The sequence below is a fragment of the Lynx rufus genome, unplaced genomic scaffold (assembly GCF_022079265.1).
Source record: "Lynx rufus isolate CCGP_SWC_20201006 ecotype Redwood Valley unplaced genomic scaffold, mLynRuf1.p SCAF_3, whole genome shotgun sequence".
Taxonomy (NCBI): domain Eukaryota; kingdom Metazoa; phylum Chordata; class Mammalia; order Carnivora; family Felidae; genus Lynx; species Lynx rufus.
The window spans coordinates 30,678,269-30,695,170 of NW_025814845.1; the positions used below are offsets into that span (position 1 = coordinate 30,678,269).

Consider the following 16,902-nt stretch of genomic DNA (forward strand, 5'->3'; position numbering starts at 1 on the left):
ATCCTCTGCACTTCCATGTGTTCATGAGCAAGACAGAATTCTGCTAATGGCCTGTGTCCTTCCAGGTCTCAAAGACATGACAACACAGTTCCATGGGCATTTTAAAAAAGATGGTTGCCATGTGAACCTTATCTCTCTCTGCATGGTTGGATTCTTCTGGGTGACCTTTGTTTTCCCTTCATTGTGCTTTTCTGTACTTTCTAATTTTTCTGCAATAGATATGTATTGCTTATGTAATAAGTTATATTGAAAATATTGTGGGGGTGCCTGTGTGGTTCAGTTGGTTAAGCCTCTGACTTCAGCTCAGGCAATGATCTCATGGTTCGTGGGTTTGAGTCCCACGTCGGGCTCTGTGCTGACAGCTCAGAGCCTGGAGCCTGCTTCAGATCCTGTGTCTCCCTCTCTCTCTGTGCCTGCCCTGCTCGTGCTCTCTCTGTCTCTCTCTCAAAAATAAATAAAACATTAAAAAATTTTTTAAAATATTATGATCTTATAGAATGTCTCTAATATCATAATATTACATTTTGGCAACAAACAAGTACCTCAAAATTGGTCCATTAGGGAGGATTTGGCTCCCAGAAACTCTGAAATGGCTAGAATACTTTATGTCTGTGAACTTGTGGCAAGGGACTGCCACTTCTCAAAAGGTGCAGATGTTGAAAAGATTATTGTGCTCTCCAGAAATTCTTTTTTTTTTTTTTTAAGATTTATGTATTTATTTTGGGAGAGAGAGATAAAACATGCTCGGGCACACACATGTGTGCACAGGCAGGGTAGGGGCAGAGAGAGAGAGAGAGGGAGAGAGAGAATACCAAGCAGGCTCTATGCTGTTAGCACAGAGCCTGACTCGAGGCTGGGTCTCACAAATTGTGAGATCACGACCTGAGCTGAAATCAAGAGTGAGATGCTTAACCGACTGAGCCATCCAGGTGCCCTGTGCTTTCTAGAAATTCTTTGAATTGTGGGTCCCCTTTTTCTGGCCAGAGTATTCTCTATTGGGTGATGATTTTGCATAAACTATGGTGAGATGCTGTTCAGAACTAGTACCACAAGCTGGGAGAAGGTAGCTGTTGGCATGAAAACCATGACCTTTCAAACTTAAATATCTGAGTGCTTTGTTAACCTGGATAAATATGCCATTGGATATGGCTGACCCTAAGTTAATGAGGCACTCAGGAAATGGGGTATATTTGGAGGGTCCGCATTTCAGGATGGCTGAGGTTTATTCAGATTATATTCGTTGTAAATCAGTCTAAAGAATATCTGCCTGCTTCTCAGCCTTAACCCTAAATAGTGAATTCAACAGATTTCTTTTTTTCATTTAGTGTCCTGAAAAGCATGGGACTGCCATATTACAGGTTTCTTTTTTATACAGTTTGGAGCTGAGTGATTGGATAAAGATAGGCAGGTCCCTAGGAAAGCACCTAATAGTTGTTTTTAGAATGAATCTTTAAGCCTATTTTACATCTCTGTTGAAATTCTTCGTTCATGCATTGTTCTTTTAGAATGAATTGGGGTGGAGTTTGCTTTTGGTCATTAGCATCTTTGCCCTAAGAGGCAGAATTGCCCCCACCCCCAAAAGTACTGCTTTAACTTGGATTGTGTTAACATTGTAGGTTAGTATCGACTGTTAAGTATTTAAACAAATTGTAAGTGACCAAAATGAATGAACCGAGTTAATTAAGAACAGTAAGATCACCAGGGATGATCACCTTCCAGGCAGCAGTACCAGCACCAAGTGTTCACTCAGCACCTCTCCCCAGGGGCTGTTCTGAGTGTCAGGAAGGATCAAAGAAACACAGGTAGAGAGTCTCTAAGCAGGAGACGTCATCACCCAGCTGCTGTCAATTGCCAGGTGGGTGAACAACAAAAGGAGGAGGGGTGTATTAGCATGGGGAGCACCCTGGGTTGGGGTAGGCGGCCTGGCCAAGTGCTGCTAGAGGCAAACTACTCAACATCTCTAGACCTCAGTTTCCTCATGTGAAAACGAGGTGTTCAACTCAATTTCAAAAGGACCTTCAGCCTCTGAGACTCCAGAGCAGATGTTTGTTGAAGGAGGCCTGAGGGTTTACAGCAGGAACTGTCATTTGATGGGTGAGTCAGACTGGGGGCAGCAGGAAAATAATGTCTTCACAATCCACACAAGGGCACAGGCAATTAGGAAACACACTTAGCTGATGGCTTGAGTGTCTGTTCCACTCGAAGGATATATTCCTGAAGAGGGACAGGGTGACTCATCAGCCGGCTGTAACCTGATGAAATAGAGCTATCCAATTTCCTTGCTCTGATTCCAGGCAACCAAAGGATCTTAATTTGGTTTTCCAAGGCAGTTTCCCCAGGCAAGCAGAGGAGTAAGTGATGGCAATTGGAAATTGACATTCTTTCGTGGGAGCAAAATTAGATCACGTGTGAGAAATGACTGTGAAATTAAATAAAGTAGCATTCAAATTCAAAGAAACAGCATTCTCAGTAATATCCTCATTAGTTATGAATCATTTTTGTGCTGATTTGATTGGCCTTTGAACCATGTTTCTTTTTTAGAGCTAGTAAACCCTGGGTGACTCCATAAATATAGACATTCTGGATCTGGAAAATGAGAGGCAAAAATTACTAACATTTACATGGTGCTTTACAATTTTTTTTTAGGGTGATTTCACATAAAGATCCCAGTAGCGCTGGGAGCGAGAGAATATTATGTTCCTGGTCTCCAGCTCAGGAAAGCTTAGTACTAGAGAGCTAGGAAGTGTTCGAGCTTGCAGTCAAACCTAGGTCTTGGGCTTCAAATCCTGATTGCAACGCGGCTTCCGAAGGGAGTGAATGCTCTTCTCCCAGCCCCTCTCCCCATATTCACTCACATTACCACAGGAGACACGTGCCAGATCTTGAAGGGGTTGAAGCAGAAGGTAATCTGTTCTGGAGATCAAGAAACTGATCTCTTTCCCTCTGCAAATGCCTCGTGAAGCGCATTCGTAGGGCCTCTCCAGAGGCTGCCTCATGAGGGAAGGTTCTGCTTGGCTTCCCTTTGTCATTAGACTCAGGCTGAATCTGCTTGCTGCATGTGGAGAAAGTGCCCGTTCTGCTTTGGCAGAGTCTCCGGAGTGCTGGGTTCCTACCTGTCTTCATCTGAAAGTTTGGTCCGGATATCCCTGCTGAAAGTGACTAGGGATCCTCAGCTGGGACAGCTCCCCTAGATCACCACTGCCGATCTAGCCCACCCAGCCTCCTGCATCTCTGCTGCCAGAGCTGCCCGGCTCAGATTACCAGAGGGGAGGGAGGGTGGGTATGGATCTCAGGATCTGGGGCCCCAGGTGCACCGCAAGCCTGAGCTCTCCATCTGCCTTGGCGAAACTCTGCCTGTGGCAGAGTGAGATCTTTGTATCCAGACCCTTCCAATTCACGGAGGCAAGTGGAAGACTGCTGCGTGGCTGGGAATTTCTAAAGGCTCAGGAAAAAGATGAACTGGCCCCATTCCTGCATCTCCTTTTGCTGGATTTACTTTGCTGTCTCCAGACTGAGAGGTAAGAGGCTGATGGGTGTGTAACCATCTCAGCTCATTTGGGGGCCACTTCTTTGATGGGAGTGGGCCAGCAAACAGAACAAATGCTCTAACTGCCAGGAAGTGTTTGTGCCTCTTATTGACTCACCAGAAAAATATACCCAAGGCTTGTCCCTAGCTGATGCTGGGTCCTGCCCAGTTCTGGTCCTCAGTTTGTTGTTCTTTGCTTTGAAATATATATGGCATTGAATATTGATCCAGGTCCCTCTTTTTGAGCAGCTGTAGAAACAGCAGATGGAAAATATGCTCAGAAATTGTTTAATGACCTTTTTGAAGATTATTCCAATGCTCTTCGTCCAGTAGAAGATACAGATAAAGTCCTGAATGTCACCCTGCAGATTACACTTTCTCAGATTAAGGACATGGTAAGTAACATAAAGTGGTGACTCTTTGAAATCGTGCTAAGGATGAAGCTAACAGTGCTTTCCAAAGAGATGTCTTACCCAGAATTTGAGAGGGAGTGAGAACAGACAGCAACATGTGCAAGCTGGTGGAGGAAGGGAATACCAAGGAGAGGTGCTCTCTACAAAAGTAATTTCACTAAATGTTACCTGATCCTGGCCATTAAGAGTAAGTCTTGATCATCTAGACAGAGATGATGTCACATATCGTAGGATTCCCTTTCTATGAGGTGTCCAAAATAGGCAGAACCATAGAGACAAAAAGCAGAGTAGTGGTTGCTAGGGGCTGTCGAAGAACCGGAGACTCGTGAGTGGTGGCCTGATGGTCATAGGGTTTCTTTTTTGGGCTGACAACAATTTTCTGGAATTAGATAGTGGTAGTGGTTGTACAACATTGTAATCCACTGAATCATACATTTTAAGAGGGCTAAATGGTGAGTTTTATGTTACATGAATTTTATTCCTGTTTTTTTTTTTAAAGAAAGGTAGTGTTTTAACATGGCGTATCTTATTCAGTGCTTATAGGCATTTAATTACACAAAGTTATGAAACTTGAAAGACTTTCTTCTGTATATTATAGATATTTTCTGACTTTCTCATTCAAGTGAATCATCAGTTGATCAATTTTCAGAGAAATTTGGGCTGTTGATCCACGCAAAGATCTGATGGCTTCAACATTTGTCCACTTTACATTCAGAACAGTAAATTAAGTAGAAAAAAATATGGCCTTGGCAGTCAGTCAAAGGGTTAGACTAGAAAAGCTCTCATTTATTTAATGAAAGTAGATTTGTGCCCTTGGAATTTCTGTTGCGAGGAACAAGTGTTCTAGAGATGGAAGGCATTTGGTTGAGGTGTCTACTGGACAGAGTTCTATCATGGTTACTTGTGCAGGATGAAAGAAACCAGATTCTGACTGCCTATTTATGGATCCGCCAAATCTGGCATGATGCATATCTCACGTGGGATCGAGACCAGTATGATGGACTGGATTCCATCAGGATCCCCAGTGACCTGGTATGGAGGCCAGATATTGTCCTATATAACAAGTAAGTACAAGTCAGTCATTACTCAGGAATGAACTTGCTGATTTAACAGAATTGACACATAATGAAAAAAGATATTTAAAACATGCATGAAGTACCAATTCATGTATCTAGACCCTGAAATCATGGTCATAGAATCTTAGGTAATATAATAATGGGTCATAAAAGCTTAGAGCTACATTCCCCTTTTGGATGAGAAATAATTTTATAGGTTGTATTGGTTTTCTAGGGTGCTCTAACAAAGTACCACAAACTGGGTGGCTTAAACAGCAGAAATATATTAGCTCACAGTTCTGGAGGCTAGAAGTACAAGGTTGTTTTTTTCTGAGGCTATGAAGGAGAATATGTTCCATGCCTCTCCTCTAGCTTCTGGTGGTTGCTGGCAATCTTTATTTTCCCTGGACTTGTAGAAGTATCACCTTGACCTCTGCCCTCCTCTTCACATGCCGTTCTTCAATGTGTTGTCTATGTCCATTTTTTCCCTTTTATAAAAACAAAAGTTGTGTTGGATTAGGGGCTACCCTACTCCAGCATGACCTTGTCTTAATTAATTACATTTGCAATGGCCCTATTCCAAATTTACATTCTGAGGTGCTGGGAGCTAGGATTTCAGCATATTCATTTCTGAGGGATACAATTCAACCCGTAACAGTTGTGCTCCCTTCTCCAAGATCATGTATCAGTAACAGTGATACTACTAAGATTAAATCAGAATGGGCCAGCTAGTAGCTGACCTGTGGATTTCGGACATTGCAGTGGAAGATAAACTAGATCATAAGATCATCAGTTGGCCTTTTCCTGATTTCAGAGCTAGGAACCTTGAGAAAACGGGTAGGTACGGTTTATGTTTCCCAGATTGTAAAGTGCACATAAATCATCTGAAGAGCTTGTGAAAATACAGATTTTGATTCAGTAGGTCTGAGATAGAGTTTGATGTTCCGCATTTCTGTAAGCTTTAGATGTCAGTGCTGCTGGTTCATGGACCACACTTTGAGAAGGAACCACATTGCTCTATCACAGTTCATGTTCAGTAGCTCCACCTGTTTTGAAGGAGCTTCTCTCTTTTTCTTCTGGAACCCAAGTTCCTGTGGGTTGGGAAAGGTTCCTCTTTGACTCAGAACAGGGTGAATGAGGGGCAGTTCAGGGGAGCTCTCCTGAAAACTCAGCCTTCTAGTGCGCATGAGTTTCCCTTCAGGAAGAAACATTGGTGAGTTGCAGCCAACTCAGAGAACTCATCCAAGGGACATGACCTATTGAATTGTAGTATCTATCCTTCTGATCTTTCTCCATTCTGAGTGGACCTTCCATATTCTTTTCAAGCAAGACAACATCCAAGTGTTAGTGCTTTATTAGTCCAGTTTCTACACTCTTCTCTCTCTCTCTCTCTCTCTCTCTCTCTCTCTCACACACACACACACACACACAGAAGGCAAGAGAATGAGTCACATTGTCCATTAGTTCCTCTCACTCACCGGGCACAGGTAATCAGAGAATATAGTTTACATAGATCATTATCAGTATCCTATCAATTCTAACAGTTCTTCCTGGAAAGTAGAGTGCTAGTTCTTCTCCTCCCTCTGCTTTGGTTGGCTAAAGGTGTGAGCAACTCTTACTGACATGCTTCTTTGCAAGCTTGCATGGTAACCTAAGTTAGACCTACCCCAGTCCCCTGTTGTTACAGAAGCCAGTTGTGTGCTCATGAGCTCATAAAAACCTACTGTGGCTTTCCTAAATTCTATCCCCATTCTCCCCTCCCCCTTTCTCCCCAGATCATTGGCCTTGAGGTGTGTGAGTTCTATTCCCTGTCCCTTTCAGGGAATCTTTTCATCACGTTGATTAATCAACTCTTTTCTATTCCTCTGGGTTGACTCTTCAGTCTTCTCTGCCTTCCTGTCCCAGATAGTTCTGTCTCAGATCCTTTATTCTGCTTTGCATTCTCCTTCTCAGTAATGTCAGAATTTTATTACTTAGAGGAAACTCTAAATGTAGTTATGGTTGGATGCCATTTGCATTCCTATACCCAGCTGAAATGAGAATAGAAGAGAGTTATAGGATCAGGCAAAGAAGGGACCTTGGTCATAGCCATTTTCCTGACCCTGGCCCTTCCAGCTGAATCCCTGGACCTGCAGACTCTTCTGATCCCAGATATAATATTCTTATTATTTCTGAGAAGGTAGTACACAACCTTGTAGACCACAAAATAGGCTTTCTGAGTGGTGGTGGGAGAGGAAAGAGGAGTATATGGTAGTGATCCAATCAGTTGTGATAAATATAGATTGGGCAGGAAGATGCTTAACATCTAGATTCACCACTGGTGCCTGAACCCACAGGGCTACACTTGTTAGGGTGTGTTCAGGATGGTTATTGGTCTGGAAGTTACTTCATGTGAGGAGCAGTTGAATTTGTTGATACTTAGTTTGGAAGCAAGAAGTCCTTGGGAAGACTTGATAACTATGTTAGTCAACCAAGGAGAAAATTAGGTAAAGAAAAGAGAGAATTGCTCTAAAATCCAAGACTATTAAAAGTTAAAGGGAAGATAAACAGTTTAAAAAATAATCATAGCGAATAACTTAAGCAATGAATGTTCCCAAAAGATAGTGAGCTCTTTAGCAATATAGTTATTCAAGCAGATACTGGCTCTGTTACCAGATCAGTAAAAGAATACATAAATTTTGGCTCAGAGTTCTAGTAAGGTTGTTTAGTCTAAGTATATGGCCAATATAATGGTTAGTGCAAAAGGCTACAAGGATTCCTAACATTAAACTGGATAAAGACTGGATTATAGAAATTCTGAATGTACATTTATTATGAGAGAGTTCTTTTTTTTTTTTTAAAGTTCATGTATTTATTTTGAGAGAGAGAGAGAGAGAGAGAGAGAGGATATGCAAGAGAGAGCAGGGGAGGGGCAGAGAGAGAGGGATAGAGAGAATACCAAGCAGGCTCCTGGCTGACAGTGCAAAGCCTGACATGGGAGCCTGATGTCACCAACACTGAGATCATGACCTGAACCAAAATCAAGCGTCCAAAGCTTAACTGACTGAGCCACCCAGATGCCCCATGAGAGAGTTCTAATGGTTGGGTTTGTTTGTTTTTCAAGATTTTTTAATTTTTGTTTTTTTTTAAGTTTATTTGTTTATTTTGAGAGAGGGAAAGAAAGTGCATGCATGAGTAGGGGAGGAGCAGAGAGAGAAAGAGGCAGAGAGAGAATCCCAAGCAGGCTCCACGCTGACCATGCGATGCGGGGGCTAGAACTCATGAACCATGAGATCATCATCTGAGCTAAAATCAAGAGTCAGACACCCAACCAACTGAGCCACTCAGGTGCCCCCCAATTTTTTTTAAGTAATCTCTATACCTAATGTCAGGCTCAAACTCACAACCCCAAGATCAAGCGTCTCATGCTCCACCAACTGAGATAGCCAGGTGACCCTAATGGTTGGGTTTCAGTGGGCCATGTTAACACTTGTTTTAGACCTAGTAAGGAATTGGGTACCTTATCATATATGGACAGACTTTGTCTAGAATTTAGCATTAGGGCTCGCTTAAGTCATCTAGGTGGTTGAGAAAATGGCAAACTTGTTAGATGAGTTTAGAAGAGGGGCGCCTGGGTGGCGCAGTCGGTTAAGCGTCCGACTTCAGCCAGGTCACGATCTCGCGGTCCGTGAGTTCGAGCCCCGCGTCGGGCTCTGGGCTGATGGCTCAGAGCCTGGAGCCTGTTTCCGATTCTGTGTCTCCCTCTCTCTCTGCCCCTCCCCCGTTCATGCTCTGTCTCTGTCCCAAAAATAAATAAATGTTGAAAAAAAAAATTAAAAAAAAAAAAAAAAGAAGTAAAGGAGGGGAAGAGGAACAGGTTTGAGGAAAAAAATGATGACTTTGGTGTGGGATCTATTCAGTTTGGGGGGCCAAAGAAACATCCACATGGAGACAACCAATGAAGAGACTGAAAAGGCCATTCTTAAACCTGGAAAGAAGGTCAGGGATAGAGATACCAAAAGCCCTTTGAGCCCTTATAGAACTACTCAAGGAAGGAAAGAAAATGACTGTGGATAAAGCTGGTGAAACTCTTCACTGAAGACATTTAAAGAAGACATATAGAAGAAATGGCTAAAAGGGTGGAAAAAGATGTGAGAGAGAGTTGTGTCATAGAAACCACAGGGAAGAAAGGATGTCTAGAAACTTACAGTGTGAAATGTTTGGGAAGAATTGAACAGGATAGGAATTTAGAATAGGTCTTTATATTTGCTGTTTGCGTCATGAATGACCTTTGAAAGAGGACACACTGGGAAGAAGCCAAACTGTAAGAATAAAAGCAAGATGGGGAAGTGACAGCAACGTGTATCACTTCCAGTGTATAGAAAAAGAGGCGGGAAGTGAGAAGTGCCTGAGAGGAAGGAAAGCTGGTAGGAGAGACTATGGAATGTTATGCCAAGAATTCGTGATCCCCAAAGACCACTAGGGAGCCAAGTCTGATGCAAAAGCAAAAGAGCCTTTATTCGAGCTAGCTCGAGCTCAATCCCCTACCTGCACCGATGCAGCGGTGAGATACAGGGGAGAGAGAGCGAGTTTCAAAAGGACAAAGGTTTTATTGGGGCCTAGGGGCAGTTGGTGAGGTAATGGCTGTGGCCTCAGCCGATTGGCTGGGGAAGGGTCTGGGGAAGGGTCGGAGTCCTGTTAGGCAGGTGAGTGGGAGGTTACTCAAGGGGAGGAGGCGTGGTCAAGGTGAAGGACACAGAACAAGATGGAGTCGGCGGGAGTAGGCCCGCCCTTTCATGGAACAGCATTGGGAAAGGTTTAGATGATATAGAATAAGAACAACCAAGACAGGGGCACCTGAGTGGCTCAGACTACTGAGCATCCGACTTTGGCTCAGGTCATGATCTCACGGTCATGGATTCGAGCCCTGTGTCAGGCTCTGTGCTGACAGCCCACAGCCTGGAGCCCGCTTTGGATTCTGTGTCTCCCTCTCTCTCTGCCCCTCCCCCACTCTCTCTCTCTCTCTGTCTCTCAAAAATAAATAAACATTAAAAAAAAAAAAAAAGGAGAACCAAGAGATGCAGAATCCTGAAGGAGACCTGGGAGGACAGGAATCACAGTATCAGAAAGGAAGTTAGCCTTGGAAAGAAAGCGGGGCTTCTTTTTGTTTTGGAAATGTCCAAAGAGATTCTCTCTGATCCTGAGATTCTCTCCTCCTATACCAAGAAGGCAGGATGGGTGAGTGATATTCTCTGTTCACACATAGTTCTTACTTCTCATTTAGCTAACTATATACATTTCTCATTGTTACAGAGGATAGGTTCAGGGATTTTCAAATGACTTCAGCTTGTTATCTTCACAAAGACCCATTCTAAGGATCCTCCTCTCTAAACCCTCATTAAAGGCCATCATTAAAATTTGAGCACCACAAGGTTAACTATAATGGTCTGATTTGGTCCACTTCAGACCATTACAATTAATGTTGTGGTGCCCAATTTTTAAGAAGTGGAAAAAAATACTTTAAAACATGCCAGTTCTTTGATCCAGCACATGTTCTTCTAGCAATTTAACCTAAGGAAAGAGTCAGTGGATAAATGCAAAGATTCAATTACAGGGACATTCACTACAGCATTGTTTATAAATGCAAATCCTGGAAACTGACAATGTTGAGCATCAACAGATGGGTTAAATAAGTATGGCATCTCTGTATAATGGAATATAAAGGAAAACTATCAGCCGTGAAAATAATGTTGCAGGAGAATATGAATGAATAACCACATTTTAAATTTTGTATCATCCTTTTTATGCTAAAATAATTTTTTTATTTCAGGATAATTTTAGATTTCCAGAAAAGTTGCAAAGATGGTACAGAGAGTTCCTATATACCCTTCACCTAGCTTCCCCTGATGTTACATCTTATATAACAGTACATTTGTCAAAACTAATACAATGTTATTAAACTACAGACTTTATTGGATTTCACCAGTTTTTCCACAAATGTGCTTTTTTATTCCAGAATCCAATCCAGGATGCCTTTCACATTACATTTAACCATAATATGTTTTGTAGGGAAAAAATTATAAGGGAGACTGGAAAATACGCATTAAATGTGAATAGAAACGTATCAGTTAAGGTTGTGAGCATTGAAAACTGGCTTTGACTACTTTGTGAAAAAAGGGGTTTGTTGGAAGGGCATGGTGCAGCTCATTGAATTAAAGGGGGAAGAAAAGGGCACCTGGGTGGCTCAGTCGGTGTCTGACTTTGGCTCAGGTCATGATCTCATGGTTTATGAGTTCAAGTCACATGTCAAGCTCTGGGCTGGCAGCTTAGAGCCTGGACCCTGCTTGGGATTCTGTGTCTCCTTCTCTCTCTGCCCCTCCCCCACTTGTGCTCTGTCTCTGTCTCTCTCTCTCAAAAATGAATAAACATTTTTAAAAAATAAAGGGGGAAAAAAATCAATGACCAGTTTTTAGAAAGGACACCCTGAGACTGCTCTAGAGTTTGAGGAAGCAAGGACTCCTGAGCTGGTTTGTTTTATTAGGAAGCACCACCAGGGCGACTGTTTTTGGTCTTTGGGTCCCTCTACATAAGATCTAAACTCCAGGGAGAGTGAATCAGTTGGATCTAGCCCTTGGCCAGAGGAGGCTGGGGCACCTTGATGAACATTTCACCTGCCTTCTAATGGTGGTAGAAAAAGTCACTCTCTAAAGGAAAATAGAAATTCTGTACCCAGGCATAAGTGTTGATAAAGCAAAAAGAAGATATACCTAGAATAAATTATTATTTCTTAGGTTATGGGTAAATGAATTTTTGTCTGCATTTTTCAAATGTTCTATGATAAACATGTACAACTCTTCCAATCGCAACAAAAGGCTATTTTAATATTCTTGTGTCCAAGGTCAATAAAATCAGGTAAGCAGGCCTCCCTGTTAGAATTCAGCCTCAACAGGGTTACTTTTTGTCTAGATGCTTGAATCATTATACCTGGACTAAGAAACTGGCTTTGGAAATGAAGAGGAAAGGACATAGAGCAGAGATGCTTTAAAGGAAGAATTCCGGAGAAGTTGGCCCTGAGTAGTTACAGGAGATGGAGGAGAGGGGCAAATTGGAATTGGTTCTGACTTTCAGCCAGGGTGACGGGGAGAATGGTGACCCATTGCCAGAGGCACTGAAGTGATGGCCACAGGGCCATGAGCTGTTTGGAGTGAGGGAGTTGATGAGTTGTCTTGACCAGCAGCTTTCATATTCCTCCTCTGGCCTCCAGGGCTGATGACGAATCTTCTGAGCCTGTGAACACCAACGTGGTTCTGCGGTATGATGGGCTAATCACCTGGGATGCACCAGCCATCACCAAAAGCTCCTGTGTAGTGGATGTCACCTATTTCCCCTTTGATAACCAGCAGTGCAATCTGACCTTTGGTTCCTGGACCTACAATGGCAACCAGGTGGACATATTCAATGCCCTAGACAGTGGAGACCTCTCTGACTTCATCGAAGATGTGGAGTGGGAGGTCCATGGCATGCCTGCTGTGAAGAATGTGATCTCCTATGGCTGCTGCTCTGAGCCTTACCCAGATGTGACATTCACTCTCCTTCTGAAGAGGAGGTCCTCATTCTATATCGTCAACCTCCTCATCCCATGTGTCCTCATATCTTTTCTGGCTCCCTTGAGTTTTTATCTCCCAGCAGCCTCTGGGGAAAAGGTCTCCTTGGGAGTGACCATCCTGTTGGCCATGACTGTATTTCAGCTCATGGTGGCAGAGATCATGCCGGCCTCAGAAAATGTACCTCTGATAGGTGAGTTCAAGTGTCTCACACTTTGAGACTAGCTTTGTAGTGACTGGGATTGTATCTGTTCCTTTAAACTCATAACAATTAGGTCAACCTCAGACTCAACGGCTGTCACATACTTCATATAGTGTCTTCAGTTGGCATCTTTGAAAACAGATATGGCTGTTTTCCAAAACTAGTCTTATGGCCTCCGGGTTTACACAAAAGGGAAATGAGAGGTAATATAGTTTAGAGCAGTGCTTCTCAAAGTGTGGTCCCTGGACCCACAGTGCAGCATCATTTTAAAATACAAATTCTCAGGGCCCACCCAGACTACTGAATTAGAAACTCTGGGAGCAAACCCTGGCAATCTGTTTTAACAAGGCCTCTGGGTGATTTTGATGCACTTTCTGTTTCATTGACTTAGAAGTTAAGGCCATGACTTTGAAGTTAAAGAAATCTGCATTTGAACTCTGATCTCACCACTCATTTCTTAATGATCAATCTTAGGCAAGTTACTTCATCTTTTAGTTTCTGTTTCATCACCTGAAAATTTTGTGTAATTGCTACTCATTGTGTCATTGGTTAGGGTAGGAGCTGGCATATGGTAAGTATCCAGTAAGTAGTGACTATTATTATCTTTTCACATCACAAGGGATTTCTTCTTGGGAAAGACCGGCGAACATGATAGAAATAGTTGACTATTTTTAAGCCCATCATCTTCCCTTAAGAGAATAATCTTTAGCCTTTACTGGGTATAGTAGATATGGGAGAACTTGTTAAAATGTAGATTCCTACATCTAAAGAGTTTGATTTAGCAATCTTGGGCAAGAGTTGGGAATCTAAAGTGATTCTAGGATAGGCCACATTTTCAATACTCTGCTCTAATAAAATGTCCTTCTAAGGGTAGATGTGGAAACAGAGACTACCCACCCCTGCCTCCCCTTCTTTTCCTTACCTCATTTTGAGGCCCCTCCTAACACCTTTCCTACCTGCACCCTGCCACCTGGGTCCTACTCAGCTCCAACACATCTGTCTCAATGACTTGCTGTTGTAATAGATGCTTCCCAGAATCAGAGGCTAGACCTAATTTCTGGTTCTTAAAGTAGACAATTAGGAGAAATTTCAGGACACCTAGAGACTTAGAGACCAATATGAAAGGGATGTTGTACTGCCCTTTTATCCTCTACTGAATCCAATATTACCCAATATTCAGACATCGCTATGTTGGTTTCCCTGTTTGGAGAGCAAAAAACATAGATGCATGTACACACGGATGGAGACACACACACTCACCTTTTTGAGAAATAGACACAGAGAGTTCTCTCTGCCCCACCCCCACACCACTAATAAAGAGGAAGAAGTGTATTGGCATTTCTATTGCCTCTCCTGAGACAGAAATGATTGACAGTGATGACCTCTAATCACAACATATTTGAGGCAAGAACAATTGGCAGATCTCTCTTTCTTCTTTACAAATGACATTCAATGGAAAGCTGGCTAAAGCTTTAAAGAGAGAAGTCTTGGGATGTGTGTCAGAAATTTTGCAACATTACTTATTCTGTGTCTGTGATAATATTCCTTTCTAGGAAATAATTCCTTTCTAGGAAAGGTGCACACAGATCTTGAGCATGTTTATTAACTATTACAATGTGTCATTTGCAGCACCTATGAAATACATTTCTAATCTTATAGAAATGTGTTTAACTTTTCCGAAGAAGTGTAGTATTGGATCTAAGCTTCTGGCCCATAGTCTTTAGCATATTAAGACAGGTCCCATTTATTCTGAGTTTACTTTGAGCTTTTAACAAATAATGAGCAGATGATGAAATTATCAAGTACATTGTTTTCATCTGTTAAGATTATCATCTGAGCTTTTTCCTTTACCCCATTAATATAGTGAATTAGGTTTTCTGATGTTGAGTTAAACCCTCCTTTATCATGGTGAATTATCATTTTAAGACACTACTAGATTTAGTTAGCTAATACTTTTTATAGGACTTTCTCAAATACATCTGTAAGTAAAATGACCTTAATATTTCCTTTCTTGTTATTTTTGGAATCAAGGCTAAATTGACTTCATAATAGGAGATAGGCAGTTTTCTCTTTTTCTATTTCTGGAACAACTTGACATGGTAAGACTTGTATAAGACATGCACAAACTTGTAAAAGTTTGGTAAAACTCATCTATAAAACCAACTCTGGAGCTTTCCTATTCCTTTTTTTTATGCTAAATTTGATGTCTTATGTATTTCTAGAAATTTCATTTAGGTTTTCAAATATATTATTGTACAGCTATTTATAATATTGTTTTATTGTATTCTAAATTTCTATCCTGTTACTTCTTTTATATTCTCTCTCTCTCTCTCTCTCTCTCTCTCTCCGCCCCCCCCCCCCCACCACCCTGCCTGTATTCTGTGAGTGGCTGTATCAAAGGTTTATCAATTTTATTCCTCTTTTCAAATAGCTTTTTCTTTGGGTTGCTTTATTTTTTTGTTGTTGTTGTTCTAAATTTTATAAATTTGTGCCTTCACCTTTATTAATTCCTTCCTTAACTTTTTTTCATGAATATTTGCTTTATGCAATCACATGTTAAAGACAAACAGTGACATAGTGCCTCCTTTCTTACCCAACAGTAAAGAGGTCTGAAGACAATTCTGGGAGCTGGCCAAGATCGTTGTTTGTTGAAAGTGGAATTTTTTCACATCATGATCTCAGCAAACATTTAGAAAACTAACTCAGTGCAAGAGACAGTCCTCAGAACTTTACATGTATCGTCTCCATTAAGCCTCACGTATGCCTGTATATCTAATTATTATGCTCATTTTACAGAGAAGGAAGCTGAGGCATAGCAGGATGGTATAGCTTGCTCTAGGCCACAAGTCTACTAAATGATAGAGCTGTCATTTGAACCCAAAAAGTTTGATTTCAGAAGTTTATACTAGTAACCATTAGTGTATACAGCTTCCCTAGAAAAGGTGTTCGTTTCTTTTTTCTTTTTCTTTCTTCTCTTTTCTTTTCTTTCTTTCTTTTTTTTTGGAGGAGGGGCAAACATAAGGACAATTTTAAGCTAACTCGGTTGTGGTTATTTTCCAGGCAAATACTACATAGCCACAATGGCTTTGATCACAGCCTCCACCGCGTTGACCATTATGGTGATGAATATCCACTTCTGTGGGGCCGAGGCCCGGCCAGTGCCACACTGGGCCAGGGTGGTCATCCTGAAATACATGTCCAGGGTCTTGTGTGTCTACGATGTGGGTGAGAGCTGCCTTAGTCCCCGCCACAACAGGGAGCGAACCCACCTCACAAAGGTTTATGGCAAACTTCCAGAGCCAAATCTGAACATGGACAGAAACAAAGACCTTCCCAGAAAGAAGGAAATAAACAAGCTCTTAAAGAATGACTTGGGATGCCAGGGTGAGAACCCACAGGATGCTGACAGTTACTGTGCACGGTACAAAGTGCTGACAAGGAATATCGAGTACATTGCCAAGTGCCTCAAAGACCACAAGGCCACCAATTCCAAGGGGAGTGAGTGGAAGAAAGTTGCAAAAGTCATAGACCGATTCTTCATGTGGGTTTTTTTCATTATGGTGTTTGTGATGACTGTTTTGATCATAGCAAGAGCAGATTAGTGGGCATTTGGTATATGGAAATAAATCAGTAAAATTCCCTGTGATCTACTCTAATATTTTCCCAAGTCAGATTTACATACACACATGCAAATATATATATATAGTGTGTGTATATATATATGTATATATATATATACACACACACATACACACATATATATGTAAACATACATATAAAATTTAGTGGTTATGTTGTGTTTACTTTTTATTTTTAATTTCTTTTTTTAATGGTTATTTATTTTTGAGAGAGAGACAGAGACACAGAGAGACAGACTACAAGTGGGGGAGGGGCAGAGAGAGGGAGACACAGAATCTGAAGCAGGCTCCAGGCTCTGAGCTGTCAGCACAGAGCCCAACACAGGTCTGGAACTCACGAGCCATGAGATCATGACCTGAGCCAAAGTTGGATGCTTAACTGACTGAGCTACCTCCTGCACCCCTTTTATTTTTAATTTCAAATCAATATTATATAATATATCTTTCAAGTTAAGTGATGCAGAAAAAAGAAAAGTTGTTAAGCA

General features: G+C 41.7%; 1 protein-coding gene across 1 annotated transcript; it reads left to right on the forward strand.

Moving 5' to 3' along the window:
* The first annotated feature begins 872 nt into the window (after positions 1–872).
* On the forward strand, positions 873–16,455 carry CHRNA9 (cholinergic receptor nicotinic alpha 9 subunit). Its single transcript, XM_047092203.1, has 5 exons — positions 873–3,518; positions 3,776–3,921; positions 4,849–5,003; positions 12,238–12,770; positions 15,840–16,455. The coding sequence occupies exons 1-5, from the start codon at positions 3,455–3,457 to the stop codon at positions 16,379–16,381; spliced, it is 1,440 nt and encodes a 479-aa protein (XP_046948159.1). The 5' UTR covers positions 873–3,454; the 3' UTR covers positions 16,382–16,455.
* Positions 16,456–16,902: the final 447 nt, after the last annotated feature.